This window comes from Coturnix japonica, chromosome 5 (genome assembly GCF_054131305.1).
Source record: "Coturnix japonica strain WE chromosome 5, WE-NBRP24, whole genome shotgun sequence".
NCBI lineage: Eukaryota > Metazoa > Chordata > Aves > Galliformes > Phasianidae > Coturnix > Coturnix japonica.
In genome coordinates this window covers 17,667,952-17,690,902 of record NC_140667.1, presented here as the reverse complement: position 1 = coordinate 17,690,902, position 22,951 = coordinate 17,667,952, and the positions used below count along the sequence as shown (strand labels likewise).

The following is a 22,951-nucleotide window of genomic DNA, read 5'->3' as shown; positions in this document are numbered from 1 at the left end:
AATCTGTAATGTAACTGATGGTGTATGTATTAAGCATGAAAACACTGACAAAAACACTTCAAAACTCTTTGTAGAAAAAAAGAAAATACAGTTACATGCTAATCTTCATTGGAGAAAAATATATTAAGTCAGAATAGAACATGCCTACTAAATTCTATTTCTATTCTACTATTCTCATGTCTGGACATGGTCCTGGGCAGCCTGGTTTCCAGAGGTCCTTTCCAAGCTAAACCATTCTGTGATACTGTGAAATAGTGACCTTATATCTGCTGAACCCACAGGTATCCCCACCTCCCCATTTTCTTACCCTTGAAGCAGATTCATTGAGATTTGAGAAAAAGGAGAATTTAGTATGATATTTTTATGTTCGTATTCCATTCCTACTCTTTTGTAGATTTTCAGATAGCTGTTTATTTGCAGTAAGAAACCAGAGTTAGTCCTCAAAATAAATGATGTGAGTCACCACCTACTTTCTGGGAATTATAATATTTTAATACCTCTTACAATGAGACTTTTATTGCTTTCTTATTTCTGAATCAAAGTTTTAAAATTGGAATCCACATAATTTATCCTAAGATAGGCCACAGTTTGTATATAAAATGTGAAAATTCTTAAAAATGTATATTATTTACCCACAGAGATGTTATGGCCTATTGATCAAATCCATGTTTAGGCATTTGGATTTGACTTGATAAGCCATAACGACCCCTTTGGAGGTGATACGCTCTGCTGTATTTAGGGACTGTTAAATATGTGGATTACTGACACAGTGGAGTGTAACAACTCCTCTGGAGCCGCTACGCTTCATCACGTATATGAACCTACTGCACATGCGTGCAAAGTTTGCCTAATGAAAACACTTTATGAAGTCTTTGTAGAAAAAGTTACTAGTTATTTGTGCATAATATTCTTTTTTTTCTGCAATGGCTCCAGGACTGTGTTGTTTATTTTTCAGAGTACAAGCAGTATTGGATTACATAGGTGACATTTTTTCCAACAGCCTTTTTCTCTCCATTCATGCAGACTTACAGAGTAACTGTGGAGGCAGGAGAACACTGAAAACGTGAATGAACTGGTCTTAAGGGCCTTCTGGATTTTTATAAATCTTTCTGAATGAGTAGTTTAGATTTGCAAAGACTGGTCTATTATTATTTGCTATGAGAAAAGTTTTTTTCCCTCTTTGATTTCCTATAAAAAGAATGACAATATCCATAGAAAATGACTAGCTTTGCAAAGTTGTTACTTTTTTTATGGTATTGTCTAAAAGAGACATTGTACCAAGTACTGTTCTCACCACAGCTTAAGGAAGGTCCCTATAGCGTACTCTTAGGTATAATTCAGTGCAACTTTAAATGAACATTTTTAAATTCTATATTTAAAAATGTGAAACTGTATAGAGGGCAAAAAGAAAGCAACTGCTTTATTTAGCTCTGAGGGAATGTATTCCATCTGTCTAATGAAGAAACTGATTTCGATAGAGACGCTGCAACTGGGAAACTATTTTTCCTGAATACATCATCCTGTTCTGTTAACAAAGCTTTACCTGGGGAGTTTCCTAGATGCAGAAGGATGCACTGCACACATTGCCCTTCACAGTCCCATCATTTTACAACAGATAAATGACTTGTGTGAGCAAGGTGCCCCAGAATAGGGAAAATTTCAAATACAAATAGCAGCAATCCTCTTCATTCTTAAAAATGTCCTTCATACACTACTATGGCAAATTTGGCCAATTTAGTAATCTTATGGCTGTAAATAATATGTGTAGGCAAAGTTTTTTCATATACTGGGTGTTCAAAGTTAACTTCCTAAAGCTGTATTTGAGTACCACTATTTTAGAAATTTAAAAAATACTTTTTTTTTTTTCCCCTTCAATTTTTCCCAAATATTTTGAATTAACTTTTCAGTTTCCTTTTGTGGCTTAACACTTATCCTGGCTACATGAAAAACCTGCATTAGGTATAATGCTTCCCTAATAGTTTGGAAAGAAAACTATTTCCTCCAGTAAAAATGTTCTGAAATAGCTGTAGTGCAGGAAACCTGACGATTTTCCCTTTGGCAGACGAGCAAGTTTGTTAGTATCTATGTATGACTGTCTATTTTTAGTGAAATTCAGTAGTTTTGTATCCTTCTCCAGCACTATTTGTGATTGTTTGGACAATTCAGAATTTCAGCTGATGTAATACTGCCCCCTTTTATTAGAACTGGAAAACATGTGGGACTTCAAGCATTTAGCTTTGTAGCTGGAAAAAAATCTGTTTGTTGATGCTGTTGTTTCCAATATTTGAAACTGGATGATAAGATAAAGCATGAAATTAATGAATCAATGAAGGAGTGGGAAAAAATTAACAATGCCAGGCAACTTTTTTGCTGAGTGTATTATCTGTGTAATGACTGGTCTTCCTAGGCAGTCTATTGCACCAGGGAAATCTGTGCTGTGTTTCTGAGAAGTTCTGGATGTTGATGGGTTTTTCTCTTATATGAATTTCATATATGCTTGCATTGCTTTTCTACATCAATATATTTCTAAGATAACAATAGGAAAAAGTGTGCATTGTCTTTTTCCTCTTGTAGAAATCATTTATTCTAAGGCCTGATGAGGAATTAAACACACTGTTGAGGAGCTGGGTGAATTTTAGATCCCTCAGACATGGGGAAGTGTGTTAGTGAATTTATCTTTACAATTAGAACTTCAAAATATAATTGGAAATGAAAAGCAAAGGAGAGCTTTGTGGAAAAAAACCCAATCCCTACATCTCCAACCATATTTTTTAAAGAGAAATGTTTCCATTAAAAACAAACAAGGATAAAAATAATTACTTCTGATCTAACACTGAAGCCTGTACTATATCATTAGCTTTTACAGATATCACAGGAAATAAAATCAGCCTTAGAAATTTTCCCAGTGTTTAAAGAAATGTTTTATCTGATTTGTCTGTATGTAGTGAGGAAAGTGATGGAATTTGTAACTTCAGATGCACAGAGGGGTCAAATACATCCCTAACACTGGTACTCACATCATAAGAGTTATGGGAGGAAAATGCCACTGCCGACATTAGCCCCTGTGTAAGAACATAGCTCCATTATCAAGGACGTGTTTATAATGGGAACCAGGTGCAGAGTGCTGTGGGTATGAAATCTTGTCAAGCCTGTTCCTCAAACTCGTGAGATAGAAATATTAAAGCTGCACGTGGAACACTTCCTCTCTGTATGTAACGTTAGGATTCAGTCTGTAGTGGATTGCACACTCCTACTCAAATACTGCTATTTACACGTACATCAATAGATTTGTACTCACACCTACCAATATACCATTAATATATTTTTTCAGGTTTACTTTGTATGCTATGTGTGGAAAGACATAAAAATAATGTATTTGCAATTTGCACATTAAAAATACATGTTCGCTCAAACTCTGGAATTGACAATGAGAAGACAAAAAGAAACAGTGTAAAATCTCTGGCATATGTAGGTCATCTAAATTTACAGATAAGTTAGCTTTGGTGCCAGCTTACGGTGGATCCAGTTTTGCACTGAATGAAGCATTTACTGTACAGATCCATCTTTTTAAGCCTCTTACTCAACTTATTTTCCAGTATTACCTTGAGTAGGCAGGTTGTGCATTTGCACTTTAAAATATTACATGTGCAATTAAATGCTTGGTTTCTTAAATTATGTAGCGTCTGATTAAAATAAAATTTACATTATTTGTCTACTGATCAGTTAAGTGAGAAAATGCAGTCTTTACGAAGTATAAATAACTGAAACTTTATTGGACCACAAATTTAAAAAAATGAAAAATAATAATAATAAAAAAAGAATTGACCAGTAATGATGTACAGAGTTAAGAAATTAAAAGGAAATGCACCTGAAGAGCCAGTATGAAACATAATTAACTATACACACACAGACACGCACAGTATATTAAATAAAGCTCCCGTGTTAGCTGAAGTTTTCAAGCTTCTGTTTGCTTTCAGTTCAATCACAAAAGCACTTAGCAGGAAAGAACTATTTCCAGGAAGGAAAGATGCTCTTTTGGTATGAGTTGCTAGTTTTGTATTTGTATGTTGACTAATAGAGTTATTAGTTATTAGATTTGTTAGTTATTGTGGCTGAACACAACCGTGATGTTTTACTTCTGTTGTCAGAGCTACTTGGAGAGCTGCATAGCTGCATGTTTTAGAACTCATTAATAATGATGATGATAATAATAATAATAATAAAAGGAGTGGCTGACCCACTTTTATCCATTTTCTATCACAAGGAAAAATGTCAAGTACATTGCTTTCTCCCTTGCATGGGATATTTCCTGTGGAAAGGATAAAAAGTTTGTCCTCATATGGTCTTCTCCCTTAAATCCTGAAGCAGCAAAAAATCCCAAAGGAGGAGAATTTGATGAAAATGGGTCCCAGTGTTGAATGCTGAAAAATTTGCTTAAATGAATAGGGAGAATTTTTCCAGTAGGATGATTTTGCACCGTAAAGGATATTATAACAGCATAATGATTGTATCTTCTTATGTACAATCCATTTTTAAGTGGCTCGGGAGGCTTGCATATATATACTGAAATATGTCCCATGGTTTTTACTTTTCCAAAAACAATAAAGTTAGGTTGAAAATTACTGCTCAAACATAAATTCTCTGGGATAGGAATATATTCATTGATTTAAGTTGTGGATCAGAGTGATGGCTGCACAATCCTATCATATCACTTCTTCAGATGTCCTGAGAAGTACAGAATACATATTGCATTTGCATATTATTTCACACTTATATATGAGCACAGGCATCCACAAAGTTACTGCCATTTATTTCCAAGCTTTCTGTATGTATGGCTCTAAGTAAATGTACAGCACTGAATACATTGCCAATATAGTTCTGTTAACTGCAGCAGATTAAGCAAAGATAAATTAGGATTACTTTGTCTGATGCTCATTACTTTCTAAAATTGAAGATGCCTCCTATTTCTCAGGTGTCACTAGGCTGCATCAATAGATATGATAAATAGAAATACATTCACTGTTGTAGTAGGATATTTACTCAGCTGCCTGTCTGTGGGATTATATGCTACTTTGTACCGATTTAACTCTTTTGCTGCTAACAAAAGAATAAGAGTGCTAGCAGGTAACATTTTCATAACCTCATGAAGAGATGAGCAAGTAATGCTGAAACGGTATCTGCAGATCTGATTAATGGAAATTGGCCTTGCTTATTTCTTCATTTATTTTTTTTTTTTCACTCCCTGTTCATTAAAAGAAAATCAAGTAGGTTTTGACTGAGCACACATTCCAAACTCCATGTTGACCAGATGGGTATGACAGTATCAGGGAAAATTTCTATTCCCTTGTAAAGTCCTGATGCTATTTAAAGGTCTTTATGGCAGCTCTCTGAACTTTGTGGAAGTTTAATGTAGGGATCCTGCAGAGCTTGCTGCTTTGTGCCTTTCCACAGTTTTTTTCCCTACCAATGGTATGCCAGAGGCAGGTTCATCTTTTTTTCCTATGAAGATGAAGGTAATGGATGCAGGAATTGATAGATACAAGTAAAGGCTTTCTGCTACCTGAGAGGCCTTCTAGCTGAGGGAATTCCCAGTTGCTTTTTGCAGATAGTTTAAGGCAATGTTGCACTATTTACCATTGAGGCAGGCATCAAAAACAGTGTAATTTGTAATAGGTGACCAACTAGAGCATAAATCACAAGCAGCCCACTATTGAGTGCTTAAGTGAATAGTTCATGCATAACTCACAACTTAGATTGTTTGAACACTTATGATTTACTTATACATGTATAGAATTCGCTGGTCCTCCAGGAGTACTTTGAAAAGAAGAAGGATTATGTTTGTTGAGTTAAACTGTTCACTTCATATAGCTTGTTCATCTGTAGTCACATAATACTAACTCCATAAACAGGTCTATCTCAATTGGAAATGTGTAACAGGATAATAAACGATATTCAACATCAGATTACTCATACTAAAATCATGTTCAAGTCATAGTAAGCTGTTATAACACTGCTTAAGACCTGAAGTATGCCACAAGCTGAAATTGCCCAGATTACATCCTGAAAATCTATAGACAACATTAATTTCTCTGTATTTCAGTTTTATGCCCGTGGCCTCTAACATTTTGCAAGTGCTTCAATGAGAAAGGCTGGAAAAACATATCAAATTTCTGTTCTCTTTCACTTGCTGACATTCATTAACTGAGGGAGAACAATGAAACAAGCTTTTGGGAAGATCTCCTGTTTGCCTGCACCTATTCCAAAGCAATTTATTAACAGCTAGTAAGAGAAGTGGACACTTGTGATTTAGTGTCAGACCTGTGTTCAGGTAGCTTTGTGTGTTTTTGCTCTTGTTTTGTCAAAAAGCTTCTTGGAACAGCAGGCAATAGATGCATTCTCACTGCCATTTTTTTTGCATCCCTGAGTTAATTTCTTAAGAGATTATATGATTGCTATTCAGATGAACTTTATTTTATATACATGTACATTTTTGCTTAGTGCATCCTATTTTTATATGCTTCCTCCCTTTCTAAAGCCCGGAAACAGTCTTTGCAATATTTCAGATGCCAGTACAAATTGAAGCTATCACTGGGAGGATGTGCATTAGAACTGTACACAAAGTGAGTCATTGACACATCATATACTGTAAAACTTTGTTCCATTAAGGCTTCATCCAGAGCATATTCAGTTGCAAGCTCCTCACCAAAATTCTCTTCCTCACCTGGTACCAGTCCATCTCTTTGAATACTCATAAGTAAGATTAGGTTGTTTGTCTGCACTCTTCCTCCCAAATAATTCTTCTTTATCAAGGGATTACCTTTGTGCCCTTTTTTGCATAACTCATGTATTTTATTTCTCAGACTCATGCTACAGATCATGCTACATCATAGCTGCCAAACACCTTATTGATAAAATATCAGCGTTTTATTTTCTTTTAGAAAATACAAGAAATATGTTCTGCATTTTTGCTCCCATCCTCATTATCTCAAGCATTATTTCACTGTCTTTGCAAAGGGGAGTCTAATAAGTTAATATTCTCAGTTTTAGACTCACAATGTGTAGACGACGACACCTATCAGTCCTTTGCACTAACAAACAGCATACCCTGCTACAAAGGATTTCCATTCAGTGCAAAAACCATCTGTAGTTTCTTGGTATCTACTCACCAGCATGGAAAGGCAACAGTAATGAGCTGCAGTCTGAGAAATTTGTAGTAAATATGTGAATTATCTATCAGAGAAGAAGAGGAAGTGTACTACTTTTGTTTATCAGCTGAATTTCCATTTGTTTCCATTTGTACTATGTTACTGTAGCTATTTGGGAATATGTGTAAGGACAATATACCGAGACCAGTAAATGGAGAATAAAAAAGAAGTGATTTCCTGTTCATGACCCCTACTAAAGCAATCTTAATGTAAAGCATTTGGCTATACTGAGGGTGGATTTCAACATGGGTGCCTCTCTATCAGGACCTACATTACTAATTCATCCTTCAAATGTTTTGAGATTCCAGTCCTCTGATATTAGGGAGTATTCCTGGTGTGATGCAGACTATAGTTTAAGTAGTGGAAATCTGTTTGGTTGTCATGAGAGAAATGGAAATTTTCTTGCAGTGTTTGCAACGATCTGCCAGCTTGGGTCTCCTTTTTTCATCTCACTGCTCCTGATCTTCTTTCCTACTGCTTACCCTCAATGTGCTTTTGCTGGAACTCTTGTAAAATCTTAACAAGATAACATCTTCATATTGCTGTTGTGTGTCACATCTTAATAGAATAGCATGCAATTTCCACAGTAGAATTCCCACTAGCATCTTACATGGTGGAAAGTGATGATTGTTTCACACATTTTTCTGTACAGTGGGTGTGTTCTCTATATAACTATTCTTGTTGTCAGAAAATCTGCCTTTTTCTTGGGTTCAGGACTAAGATGAACACAAACCTGTTCTCATAAGCAGAATACACATTTTGTCACTTTTCTGATTGCTTAGAGATAGGAAAAGAATAGAGATAAAATGGAAAACTGCATTATAAGATAATCAGTCATTATTTTTTTTCTCTAATATTTATATTTTATTTGTGATGAAAGGCTTTAGGCTGTGCTTTTAACCAAACTAAAGCATGTAATAGTTCTGACATGAAGAACGTGCAAGGCAAGAGCAACCAGATTCCACATACTGCCTCTCCAGTGCAAGGAGTTTCTCCAGCCTTGCACTGGGCTGCAGCTTGCTGACTCTTCAAGGACAGAGTAATATAGGCAATTCTGCTTTGAAAGCAACAAAACACGGCTTCAAAAACATAAAGTCATCCTTTGCCTTTTTTCAAGCTAGAACATTTCACTGTTTGAATTTTCAGTGTGACCCCACAAACAGCTTAATTGGAAGAATTAAAGGTTTATGGATTCTGTGTGTCAGAAAGCAGTAGGTTGGAAGATGGATGGAACAACTTAACTGCTGCAGACAGTGTCTCTGAAACTGTACTTTGTGTGCAATGTAAGAAATAAGAGTAAGGGAGAGCACAGGTAGAAATATGAAGATCCTATTGCTTGAATGGTAGATATACAACCAGATAGCTCCAGAGTATATAGTTCCTTCCTTCCTTTTGGCATAATCCCTTTCGGTTCTCCCTGTATATAATAATTTGCAATTCCTCTTATGTCTCTGTTTCTAACCCTATGAAGAGGCAAACTCGAGCCTTTCTGTTTGCATTCTTCTGATATCAAAGACTGCTATCCCACTGGGGCTCTTAGCCATAGGAGAGGTTTGAGGGAGGGGAAAGAGATGTTTTTCCTCCTTTGCAGCTTCACAAGACTGGAAGGTGGGGAGAGGCGAGGGAGATGACAGTAGATTTTAAGGTTCAGAATGGAAGCTGGGATGTGACTGATGCCTGAGTCTAGTGTGTATTAGCTGCTTCTCACTGCTACTCTTAGTAGCAGGTTTGGAGTTGAGTGGAGGCTAGTAGCTGATGATGCAGAGTACCCATCCTCTCTGGGAGTTAGGAAGATCCCTGGTCATTCTATTTTCACAGAAGTCCACACCACAAAGATACCTTCTCCCACCTAGAAAGCTGTGTAAGGATATTTTTCTTTATGTTTGAAATCTGTCTTGCAGATTTACAGGAAGTATTTGTTTATTTTTCAAATTAGCTGAGCAGGAAAATTATCTAGACTGAGATGGATTTGGAGATCAGCACAATGCAGCAAGATTAAAAAACCCTTTCCATCTGATTTAATGAATTTGAGACTGCTTTTCATAAACTAGTTTTTCAGAAGTCATTTGTGAAGGCTTGTATAAAGAATTTTTAAAGGTAACTTAATGGGATGGAGAAAAGGTTTAAAATTATCTTCGAGGGCTGTTGCGGGAGATATTAAATATTGATTTATCTTGGAGTAAGAATCTTACTAAAGATTGAGGCTTGTAGTCAGATCAATTTATCTGGAATACAAACTCTATCGTTGTATTTAGTACAGTGTCAACATGAATCTTAAACAAATGGATGTGAAAGGTTGAGCATTAAATCTAAATCAATTGGCTCTCAAATCTTCAATTAAAAAATAATAATTTGTAACAGTTCAAAATGAACTGCTCCTAAAAGCTGCAGGTGGTTTGTGTTAAAAAGAACAGCTTCATTTAGTAAGTTCATACTCTATCATACCCCTCTCCTGTGCATCATGTGGGAATAAGAATCTGCAGTTCAAGGCTTTTTCTTTAGTTTTTAAGGCTTTTTTCTTAAGTTTTTAATACTCCAAACTCTTTTGAAAAACCTGATGTAAATCATTCAAGTAATCTGGCAAATAACACTGCAAGCAATTTTCTGCTACTTGCCACTGCTACTGCACTGCCAAGCTTTTGGTCATAATATAAAATTTGGCTCAGCACTTACTTAACCAACTAAAACTGATTATGTTCCCTTCTCACACATAAATAGATGCCAGTATGCCAGCTAGTGGTGTTGGCTAAAATATTTTTCAGAATGTATACATGTACATAGGCCTGCAGTAGGAAACCCGTTATCCAAGTGTGACATCAAAGCAGCGCTTCTCAGATAATTCAAGTGTTACGTTTGCTTTTGTTTGTACTGTTTTCTTTAAACATATTCATTAGACAAGAGCAGAGGCTTTAATGTTCCATGACTGAAAAATCCATCAAATAGATTTACGATGGAGGCACTGTGGCATAACAGCCAGTGGACTGGCCTAATGTTCAGTAGTCCTGGGTTCAGTTTGCAGCTTAATCATTGACTTTCTGGGTAACCAGAAGATAATAATTTCCCCTCTCGGTGCCTGGAGATACTGTTGCCAGCCTTTTTTTCTAAACTGGTGTGAGTTCCATGGCTGCACAGTGGTAGGTATTGTGATTGTTTACATGTATAGTAGTAAAAGGTTCCAAAATATTGATTGCTTCCCCAGGACGTTATTATTCTCTTTCCTGCAAGAAAGAAGTAGAAAATACGAACACAACTATGAAGTATACAAATATACAAAGAAGTAAGGAAGGTATGAAACAGAAAATGGCCTCTTAATCATTGATTTCATTAGGCTTCAGAGTAGCAAAAATCTTCCATTGGAATGAGGTGTTGGAATGCTCTTTTGGATAATTATATGAACTTTTCCATATATGTCATCTTACCTGGATTAATGAGGACAGGAAAAAAGAAAGAAAAACATCATTTTAAATGCTGTGAGATGTATGTAGGACCCAGTCTATGCTGATGCTGAAAAAAAAAAAATTGGTCAAAAATAGGTGGGACATAAGAGGCTTATATGCTCAGTGCTGTTTTTGAAATGCCTGTCCAAGATGCATCGTTATAATAAAAGAGCATTTTCTAAATTGTCATTGTTGCATTGATCTGAAGAGCACTTTAATAGGTATTTTATGTGGGAAATTTAAAACAAGCTTTTTATGATGAAAGCAAAATAATGTTTACAAAATCATTCTACTTTAAATGAAAAGCTAGAGAATGGATTTTTGCCAGTAGCATCAGCTATAGATAACTATCAGTTTTGTCTTTGTATATTGCAGTAGTAAAACCACATAATTTTTTCAGCCTGTAGGTAGTCATTTTGCATTTAAGATGGTTTCAGGTGTAAGGGTTCCTGGACTCTGGATGAAAAAATAATGCGTAGCCTTCAATTACCCTTATATAGTATCTTCTCTCTTACTTTGATTTTTTCTTTCTGTATGGAAGAGTTGCTTCTTCCATCCAATGTAAATCTTGACAAGTTTCCAGGAAGTAAATATTTGCATGTATTTGCCTATTGGGTATAAAAATTGGAACCTTATCCTGTTTGTTTAAAGGTTTTGTGTGTGTGTGTGTGTGTGATAAATTTATAGTCTTCAGGAATTGAGTTTGGGTTGCTTTTTACTAGAGTATAAATCATAAAATCATAATTTTTGTATAACTTAGCTCTGGTTATATTAGAAAGACAGGCAAGTAGATAAGGCAGTTTCACTGACAGAATTGTTCCTTTGCCTTCAGCTAGGCCACTGTGGATGCAAGATATTGTTTGCTAACAGGACTGTGTCCTTGATTTCCTATTGTTTTACATCTAAACATGAATAACTATTCTCCTCCACACCTAAAGGCTCTCAGCCTACCTCACTCAAAGGGAAAAAGGAGCAATCAAAGAAGAGGAAGTATCTTTCTTAGCCTGGGAAGAAGTTGTTTATCATCAGTTTTAGTGTAAGCATACAAGAACTATACAGTTTAGCCTTTACTCAGTGGAGTGCAGTAGTCCATGCTTAATGTAAGCATGTAAGTATTTTCCTGGAGTTTAATAATGTCTGTCCATGTACACATGGCCTGTGTTGGAATGAACTAAAAGTGCTCAGTGCCTTATGAACTTAAGGACTATATGAACCTGCAAGAATTTGCAATTTCCTGGTTTTTTTTTTCTCTTGAATGAAGATTAAAGACAGGAGATGAGGAGATGAGGTGTACACCTGTATCATCACAGTCATTATACACATCACACTTGATATTGTAATCTTGCAAACAGTAATCTTGCCTTCCTGACATAAACAGTAACTGCCACATTTTCCTGAGGCTGAAATAGAGAAAAACATGGCATTGATGGGGTACAAGAGGTAAAACACTGCATAATGATGTTATTATCATTGTTCCATTGTCACCCGTCTTTATTTATTCTTTAGTGATATGTTTATTTTCTCTCTGAACATAACAAAATATGATTGAGTATACATAGAGTAATATATAAGCAGCAGTCATAAAAAGCCTCCTTGAAAAAATATGCCTAAAATGCTACAAAATGGAGGAAAAAAACAGATTGATAGAGAAAAAGCTTTCATAATCTATATATGCATGATATGCAATTATATATTTACATATAGCATAAGCCAAGGCATATATTTGAACACAGTAGCATTCAGTGGGATTTTAACTGCCTTGATTGCATTTCTAATTCTAAATATGAATATGAACATTTAAGCCCAAGTGTCTTGTGCATCACCAATTTAAGCTACTTCAGGTGTCTTCTGAAAATGGAAGGGAAGAGCCCTGTCTAGGGGGTTGCACTGTGTATAAAGATAAGGAAAAAGGTTCAGTACTCCTGGTAGCACATTCAGTGCATCTAATGGAAGAGCTGGCATTTGTACCTGCAATATACAACATCGTTGATGTGAAGATAATTCTGTAATTAATGCAGAAAACTTAGGTTCACATTTTCCCCTGAAATTTAGTCCCTTAATTTAGAAATACTTGAAAATAGAATATTCAGAGTATTTGTTTTTAAATCTTTATGACTACTACTCACATAGTAGGAAAAATGCAGAGTAGGGAGAATACATTTATTGCTGCTTGATAACTGCTTATAACACCATTTTATCCATTTTTTTTCAGTACTGTTGCATTATGTCACAAAATCTGATGTGCACCTTGCATAATTAAAATGATGGAATGAAAGTATCTGTGATGACAGCTGCCATGCTTTCAGCCTTTATAGGTTTTTAAATCGAACATTTACATGTCTGTTTTCTTACACTTATTTTCTATATTGTTTATAAAAGAACATAATATTTTTTCTTCAGAAGCCTGACCAGTGATGTATGTATGTGTCAGTGTACTGGATTTTTTAAGATTTCTCTTTTTCCAAATCTGTCTGGAGGGCAGCTGAGTTTCCTTTCTTCTGTTGAGGTTTGCAGTGACTTCTTTTTTTTTCCTTCCTTTTTTCTTTTTCCATTAAAAAACAAAACATAAAACAAAATACAAACAAAAAAAACGATGTGCTGAACTTAGGATAGTTTTGCCGGTTGTCGTACTACTGTGGCTTCTTGCTAAAGCTGTGTTTTCAGCCTGGAATATATTACTACACAATTAAGAGAAAAGGGAATTTGCAGTTTTGAGGCCAGAAATCAAACTTCTGGTCTTCTAAATTCTGTCCCAATTGTAATGCATGATAGTACTTTTAATGAAACTTTATGACAAGCAGAAAAATGGCACGGGAAAAACAACTGTGCTGTTTTCTGGTAGAAGTGTATGTCAGATGCCATTTGTGATTATTGTCATTTGTCTGTCTCAGAAATGCACACATATATCTTAGTTTTCTAAATGGTTTCCCTCAAATACTTTGTAGTTGCAAGGTACATAGTCTTAAACTATTAACCAGTTCTCCCTTAGACATAGTGGGCAATACCTGATGTTATGAAAGAAAATTGACTTCTCTCCCTAGGTTTCCAGTTAATCATCTGTGGATGTTGCTGAGGAAGGAAGGGAACGGTAGACAGAAAAAGGGAATTTCTCTTTAACCCTGACAGTTGAACAGCTTACACTCTGGAACATGAGATTTGATTATCTTAGCATGTGTAACTACAAATGTTATTAACAGTCGTAAAATTATCCAGCTCTTTTAAAAACAAGTGACAGCCTAGGCTTTGGACTCTTTCTGACCTCTGATGAATTCTGCAGTGTCAAGCAGTAACTCTTTTTGTTTGTTTTTCATTCGCCAGCTGTTAATTTAATTGATTGTCCTTTTGTTTTTCACAGACTAATTACTTCTCATCAGTATAAGGTAGAATTCCACACTTTCTGTGATTTAAAAAAGAAAAAAATCTTTACATTTTGGTTGACATGTAATTTTACTGTATCTACCACATAAATTTGCTGCTGAAACAAAGAGTTAATCAAAGAGTTCTCAGATACAACCATGCATCATGCCTTTGTGCATGAATAAAAAGTTGGAAACCGCATGAAAGCAGTAGTTGGGTTACCACACAACTGGATATGCTTAAGTCTGAACGCTTCATAACTCTAACTACTGGGGAGCTGCAAACTTATAAATAACCTTGCAATTGGTAAAAGCCATATTAAAACCATATGAACAAAGACATAAAGCATTTGGTTAAGGGGGCTCAGTAAGTGCAGTAATCCTGTTGAAAGTAATCTAACCAGGGCAGAATGATAGCTTAGGAGTGCCTGCAAGTGCAGCAATAGTTAAGAGTACGTCAGAACCTCACGAGTAGGAGGGCATATTATCCTACTTGGGTGGAAATATTTGTTACCTCTATTTTTTTGTTGCTTTTGAAAAGTATCTTTAAATTCATACACTCTTTTTTTTTTTTTTTTTTTTTAAAGGGAAGCTTCATTGCTCTGAAGTTTCTTGGCTTACTGGTATATGTTTCCAGTTGTCAGGGGATTCATCTAAATCCTTATTTGTTTTCAGAGCTCAGGATGGTTACTGCTTGCACTATCCAGAGACTCTTGGCATTCTGTTCCTTAAAATCAGATTTCCAAAAGAATTAAAGAGACTTTTTAGAAGTGGACAGTTTGGGTTTGTATTTATCTGATGCTTTTTTGGCCCTGAGCACTTCAGTTTCAAACATTTTTCTTGATGCTTTAGATTCTGGTTATTTTGCAATTTTTGCAATTTGCAGGTGAAAATACACAGAACTCTAAACATTCACCATGAAGTTCTCAGAATCCTCAGGCCTCTCCATAGGGTTGCTGTTCTTTTAGTTGTAATAATACTGTAACTATTGTGTTTATCTACTTTGCCATCAAAGGAATTCCAGCAGTTGCATGCCTGTACACCAGTAAGATGATTGACATTGTTGTAATAAGGTTAATGTTTAAACTTCCCACCCATAATAACTAAAATACCCAGAGATAAGGGTGAAAGTCAATTTGTAATTATCCCTGCTGTGCCAAGATGTTGCAAAAGATTCGAAGTGGAAGGCAATTTAACTTTTCAGTCCCAGCTGTTAATAAGTAGTAAGAATAAGCAAAAAGATTGGGATGTTTGTATATTGGCTTTCCAGGATAAAAAAAAAAGTCTTGTGCTTCCTCATTACTCAAGCCAGCAGTAAACTTCTCTGTGTTGTGCTGAAAATGTCCTTTTCGTATTTTGAAAATAGTAGGTTGTTTGCCTGTTGTTTGCAAGTGTTGGTTGTTGGTGTGTAAAGAGAATAGATAGCAGTTAGCAAATAAGCTGCTAGAATATTTAGTGTGGAATAACTCAATAGAAATATATTTTACACATAAAGACAACACGTGATAATTATTTGTAGTCATTCTAACTAAACTACTGTCCTCAGAAGAAATAATATCCCTTCAGTCATACACTCTGCGGCTTTAGTGAACAACCCATATTAATTCATTTTAGAGAAACTGGCTCTTTAAATTAATGTTGGCAACTGCTTCCATGCTAGACTATTGAAATAAAGGTTATTACATCATTGTCCAAACATGTCTACTTAAATAAAAAGTATTTGTTTGCAAAAAAGATGTATTTTTAAAATCTTTCACACAACGATCAACATGCATGCCATTTTCCATTTCAGTCTGAGCACACATTTCAGATGTGGAAAAAGCAAGCATGTTGAAATAATTTGAGGCATGGGTATAGTCGGATCGGTCTTGGTAATCCAGAAGGGAGGGGTGCCCAGTGTATTATTACATTTCATATATTATTTTTCAAGAGATGGATGCAATCAGTCATCTTCTCGCATATGGTTTGAAAAAAAATTGACTTCCTGGCAAGTAAACTGTTATTTAAGTACACAATCCATAGTACTACAGAAACAGTTTTGCCAAACTTGTCCAAGTATTCTCACATCCTTAAAGATGGTATAAATATCATTTACAGCAAGCCGTTTACTTCAGACTATATGGAATGCCTTCCTGCTCCCCTGATCTAAGTGTCCCAGTTTGCATTATGGCCTTTATTGCTTCAGTTTGATGGAGTGATCAGTAAAAATTTAATGACACTATAAAATAATAAAAATGTCGTTAATTTACCACGGATCTTGGATGCAGTGGTTGTAAAGTTACATTAATAAACAGAATATTTTTTACAACAAAAAGCATTGTTACGTGGGAACGTATAAATAACACACATAAATTTAAGAGCAATTTTACTGTTAGCACACACATTATTATGGAATAGCCAATAAGTGTATAAAACATAGTATATAAAATTTTATGAAAATATACTGTGCGCATCAAAAATTCAGCTTTTATCTAAGTGCAGAGAAAAGCCATTATTGTGTGCTTACTGTTTCATTGCTGTTCTTTCATGAGATCACAATTTTATATTTGTTTCTAGTCATTTGAAGTTCACAGCCTTTTCAGAGGAAGGGGCAACTATTCCTTTTTCCTCTTCTCCTTGCTTTAGTAAATCATTCTTCTACCTTCCACTTGTGAAGAAGGAATTGATACTTTCTGCCAGAACATGATGGAAAATTGCTAATTTAATGCAAAGCTAAAAATAATGCCAAAGGGGTTGATAGGCTTGCTTGGCGACTCTGGAAATAAGGGATAACTATCTAGCAGTCTATCTGTCATCACTGGGGCTGCTCCATCACTGACTGTGATAATATGTGAATATGATGGATGCCACAGCCTTGTGGCTCATAACATTTAACATTCATCAGCTCTCACTAACGGGGGCTTTATAATTTAAATATCTTTATTTAATATGCAACATCTACCTCATACATCATAATTTCAAAGCACTTAGAGAACCAACAGTCCTGCAAGACAGTTGAGCAGACTTTAATTTTTTCTATAACTTTTACATTTCCTGCATGTTTGTGACTGGCAATGCATAAATAAGTGCCTAATAGTATCACAGAATGGAAAATTAAGATTTGGATCTTAAGAAGAATCTTGTCTTTTTCTCATTTTAAAGACATGATCATTTTCTCACAGTGTTCAAAATAAACAGAAGGACAAAGGATTTGAATTGTGCTTGAAAGAGCTTTCGGTTTTCTATGTGAACTCCAAGTGACTGTGTTGGTCTGGTCACATGATAAAAGGTTGTCAGTGTCATGTCCTAAACCCTTTTGCCTGGATTTTAATAGGAAAACTTAATGTAACTAACTATATAGTATGAAGTCCAGAGCCAGTAAAAGCAAAAAAGTAAAAAAAGAAAAATCCAAAATGCTTCTTCACAAGAAATAAAACACTTGCACTGTCCGTAGTGATTCACTTTATTGCAAACTCATCAGAATTTTCAGTTAGTTCAGGTAGGAGGAGAGTAACGATATATCCAGTAGTGATGTGTGCAACAGTAATCCATGTGTGAGGAACAGTAGGTATTTATTTTAAGTTAAAGTGTCTATCTTTTGGTTCATAAAGGAATACTACATGCAGAATTGATCTTCAGATAATTATTCTTTTTAGGACGAACTCAAATTTCAGATGAATTTGTTGTATTTCACTGAATTGTGAATGCATCACAAAAAAAAAACAACCACATTGTTGGTACTGAGGGACGTGGTTCAGGATGGTTCAGGATTTTTCTGGATTTGTCTAACCCCAGTGCAGATACTGACTTCTTCTGCTACAATTGCTTATGAAGATTATTTTTAGTTAAAAAGGGCAATCAAATAGATGTTTTTAAGAGATATTCAAAGATTGAAATATACTTAGCTGTGTTATGCCTTTTCTTGAACCAGAAGGAAGAGCTTATGCAGTAACTCTAAGTACATCTTTGTTTGACAAGAGCAGGTATTTTTATGATATAAGCGCTTTTGTTCTGCTGTTCCTGAACCTTATCATTTAATTATCCTTTTTTTTTCTCCTTCTATGTCAAAATATTGATATTCTTTCAGTAACTTTTTTCTTTTTTTCTCTTTTATTCTCTTCTTTTTTATTTTTCTTTCTTCTTCTTTTTCTTCTTCTTCTTTTTTTTTTTTTCTGAGAGAATATTTTCTGGTAAAATCAAAGAGAATGAATGACTAGAAAGATATTTCAAATGTGCATATTGATATGTAGCAGGGTCTGTTGATTTTTATGGCAGAAAGGTATTTCTTCTGAAATGCATTTAAAGGCTGCTCTTCCAAGAGTACTGCAGGTGCTGTGTTAACATCCTTAAGAAAAAGCTTTTAGTGCAAATATTTTGGAAGAGAAAATGTATATGTGAAGAGCTGTTTTCTTAGTACTGATCTTTGTTTTTATCTCAGCTGCAAATCAGCCTTTTGAAATGGAATGCAGAATCTTTGATAAACTTCTTTTTTATTCTGTCTAACTGTAAAACAGATCCCATCCTGATGATTGAGGATGTATTGTTACATTGCACAGCATAATTCAGTACAATATTAGGCCTCAAGTACTACAGGGCATTTCTGCGGTCACATTTCATTTGTAACTCCTTTTATTTTTTTCCTAAGAGTTCCATTTTATACATATGCTCCTTCAACAGCCACAGATTTTACAGAGGAAAATAAGTTATTAAGTTAAGTGAATATCAATTGTAGGGCAGTTTTGTTACGTGATTAGAAGATTCTGGTAAACTTTTAGAATTCCTTATAGAACTTATAGAATTTAGAACCTGAAATACCTCAGCTATGTGTTGTAGAAAATCCAGCATCAGGGTTTGTGTTTTGTTTTTTTTTCTTTTTTTCCCTTCCCCTTCAAATATAAAAATAGCAATAACAGTCTGTGATTGGAGGAATCAGAAGAATGGAGAATCAAAATAATTCCTGATCTGTTTGGCCGATAGGTCTTATTACTGAAGCATATTATTAAAATGCAGAGATAATAGAAATAAATATTTGGAGGTGGAGCATCTGAGAAGTCAAAGCCATCAAGCATGTTTGGTCTCTAAGAACATTTGCAAGTTTCTGGCCATGTTGCAAGAGATAAACTCAAAATCTTTTCCTTTATGTCTTGCATACACAGCACGGAACTAGGTCATTGAACAATAGACTGAACAGCAATCAGCACTCTACTTCTGCATAATGCATTAAGTATAACATGGAGAAACTGTTCGTAGAGCTGAAAGCTGGTATTTCATGTCTGTAAATTCAAGCTGACATGACATTTAATATTGTTTCGTAGTAATGAACAACAAGGTATTCATTCATTCACAAGTACAACATAATGCCAAGTTTAGTCTGAAGAGGTAACAACAAGGCAAGAGGGAAAACATGTTATGTTCCTTCAAATGAGAATGCTAAATTAATGATAAACTTTGAATGCTTTGCTACTGATATTCAGCACTGCAGAGACTACTATTATGGGACGGTTCTACACTATCAATTGTAGCGACCTTGCCCAGTAGTTGATAGAAAAACTAACCGGGTTAACAAATAAAATACCCTCTCAATTTCCACTTTCAACTTTCCTATGGAGGTCTCCAGCTTTCAAAAGCTTTTTGTATTTTATTTTTCCTATGAGTTTGCACTTCTTTCCTTTTTCCTTCCCTTTTGCTATCCATTTCCTTTCCTCCTCCAGTTCTCTCTCACTTTCTTCTCTTAACCCCTTAAGTTTCTCTTCCACTGAGGTTCAATTTAAATTCCCAGACAAAATAATGCTATCACTTCTGTCATCTATTATTATTTCTATAAAATACTTATCTTTGAAAAATTCACATAAAATTTAGACTTGTGTTTCTTTAGGGTACGATGGCTAAACTGATTCTCAGTGTGGAGAGAAGTGTTGTTTTTTTCTTTTTTTTTTTTTCTTTTTTCCCTATTAAAGTAGCATTATTTTTTAATACAAATTCCTTTAATTTCTGAATTTTTACATCTCCCAAATGTTGACTGTCTTTTTCAGTTTAAGTTAGAAATATGTGGTAAGGCAAAGTGAGCAGCATTCATCGGTACTGTTTCCTGCCAAGTGTGTTTTGTATTTGCATGTACAATCATCTATGCATTATGGCTGTACAGATCAAAATAATTTCAAAGCTTCTGTATATGTTTCACATTTAAAACTGATTTTCATAAATGCAAACGTTCAGAATCTGTAAAAAATAGTCTCTGAATTAAATTTCTAATTAAATGCGCTCATTGTTGGTGTTTAAAAAAAAACAAGGCACATGTCACTGCATACATACATGCACAAGCACACAAAGAGAACTAACATACATAGAGCATTAAGACTATTTCTGTTCTCTTTCAGGATAGAACAAGATTTGAGAATTTAGGCTCACAGTTAACGGGGAAACCCAATGAAGATGGAAAGCTGGGCCCTGGTGTCATTGATCTTACAAGGCCAGAAGATGCAGAAGGTGAGTTGCAGTTTTTACTGTGGGTTTTTCAACACTGCATCTCAGAATGGTTGTGGAGCTGAAATGCTGCCAGCATCATATCTGTTCCAGGGAAAAATGTTTGTCTTTTTTTTTATTTAAGATTTTAGTAACTACATGGCAAAGGGTAGATCCATTAAAAGTACTGCTTTGCATAAATACAGACAGCTGTCAATAGATAATGTAAAAATATTTCACATTTTCTATAAGAATATCTTGTATACAATATAAAACTTCAGTGAATTTGCACAAATTTTATTGATTTATTCAATATGTCAGGCAGTGCCAGGTGGAAATCAGTGTTCTCAAGACTGATTTTAACCTCAGAAAGTGTATATCCTATAATGCATTGCAAGAAAGCATGTAGGTAGATACGAAACCTACCAGTTAATGTAGTTAGATTAATCTACTACTCTGCAAAAATGCCATTTTTTTTTTACTTAACAAGTTCTAGTTAGAACACTGTTTGTCAGGAAAAAGTGAAAATAACTCTATTTTCTATTGATATCCAAATATTTGACACTTTCCCAATTTAGTTTTGTCTTGGATGAAAAGTTAAACTTGTGACTGTTGACAAACAGGCCTCAGAAACTTTCATTTGGAAGTCTGAAAACAGTGACATCTGTAATTGTTCCCTTTTCTTTACTGTACAAGTAGTGATATGCCTATGATAAAACAACTTAAACAACTTGATTGCCAGTTCACATATAATGTCCTTAAAAAGTCCCTCGGCAAATCTAAAGAGCCTAGGACAAGTACATGTACACAATGCAGAAATGTTGAGAGCCAAGACGTTCCTGTGTTGACTCCTCCATGGAGAAGAATAGCAACACTCCAATTTATTTCAGCAAAATATTCCCAATTATAGGCTTAAAGCTTGACAGGTGGAACTGCCATGTCCTATGAGCACAAGCCTTCATGTCTTTGCTTAAACAATTAATGTTACCATAATCAAGCTTTCTGGTGTCTGTGACAATAAGATAGTGATTGAAGTTCATCAATTGTTTATTACAAATAATATTAATTGAGACGCTAACATCTTACTGAAACATTTCAGATGTTCTCTGTGTATGTATATATATGTATATACATATTTTTTAATAGAGTTTTATGAAACCAATAATTTTTCAGATTGTTGTGTTGTGGGGTTTTTTCTTCTTCTTCTGGAAAAAAAGACTTTGGAGATGTATGGACTTTAAAAAGTGCTTGATGATTCATTATTTATTTATAAACTGAATTGAGAAGGAATTCCCATCCTTCTGCAACATCTCATGTTACAACATCTTGAAGGGTATTTTTTTCCTCAGATGGAATGAAAAGTTGCAACAGGATACTTACAGATACATACACAGTTACTGGTTCCAAAGTATCTGTCAACTGTTTAAGTTTAAATCATTTCTTTCAATCATCCTCTTTCTGGTATTATGAATTCATTATCCTTATAGGCCTCATGATACCATCTTTTTACTGGATAGTGCTCAATGAAGCTCTGACATATGTACCCCAGGATACAGTGGTGTATGCCATTTTAAGGACAGTGTCTTTCTAGAGCTTGTGGGGCAGTTTTGAGGTATGGTGTGTTGCCACATGGGAAATATGAGTTCATGAATGGATTCAGATTTCCATACTTTGTTTAGCAGCCAAGAGATTTCTCTGGAAGGGAGGTGCTGGGCCAGGACCTCTGCTGAGATGTGAAAAACACTGGCAGGATTTCAAACTGAGCCAGTCATTTGTCCTTCTAGTTATAGATGAGGTGAACTTAGACATTAGCTGGATATTAAAAAGACCTTCAAAATACCACCCAACTTCTGCTTCTTTGGCAAGCTGGTGAGGTGGTGACACTTCCAATGTGGCATCTCTTGGAACAGGAGCCTATTTAAAGCAGTCCTGCTGAAATGTCAGCAGCTACACTATTGTCTCTCATGTGATGTACCATGCTATGGGCTCAGTTCTTTTTCAAATATAACAACTTCTTCCCAATTGCCATGAAGATACTACAGAGCTTTCTAGGTCTGTTACGTTACAGAGAGTACTGTATGTTGCCACTATTTTGTGCTTGTGTATGTGTGTCTGTTTCAACATCAGATTACTAAGGAACTTGAAAACTTTTCCTTCAGCCTCCTCTAAGAAGAGAGTTTTGTTGCATTGTAGTGTGTTGCCGAAGTCACAGTCTCAAGTGCATGTCAGAGATTCCAAATGATTACCATTATAACCTTCTAAGATTTGGTGGATTTCACACACCTTCCTTTCTGTTTTGTCATTGTTACTGAATCTTGATCTTTTCTATACCATTTTTAAATATATATATATATTATTTGAGCACACATTGCTATAGACCTCTTTTAGCTGATACTTATTTCTTGTTTTTTACTTTTATGCAGTCATATAGAATATTAACATTTCCTAAGTAACATACTGGCTACCAACTCTAGATTCCCTTCCTTTTTTCATCGGATCTATGAGGTCCAAA

General features: G+C 35.1%; 1 protein-coding gene across 40 annotated transcripts in view; it reads left to right on the top strand.

Moving 5' to 3' along the window:
* The window catches only part of SOX6 (SRY-box transcription factor 6), a 389,870-nt gene that overhangs the window by 335,976 nt on the left and 30,943 nt on the right, over positions 1-22,951 (top strand). For all 40 annotated transcript variants that reach the window (XM_085548565.1, XM_032444750.2, XM_085548579.1 and 37 more), the window contains one exon: positions 20,355-20,463. In XM_085548565.1, the coding sequence (XP_085404691.1) occupies positions 20,355-20,463 (109 nt within the window). The remainder of the gene's footprint in view (positions 1-20,354; positions 20,464-22,951) is intronic.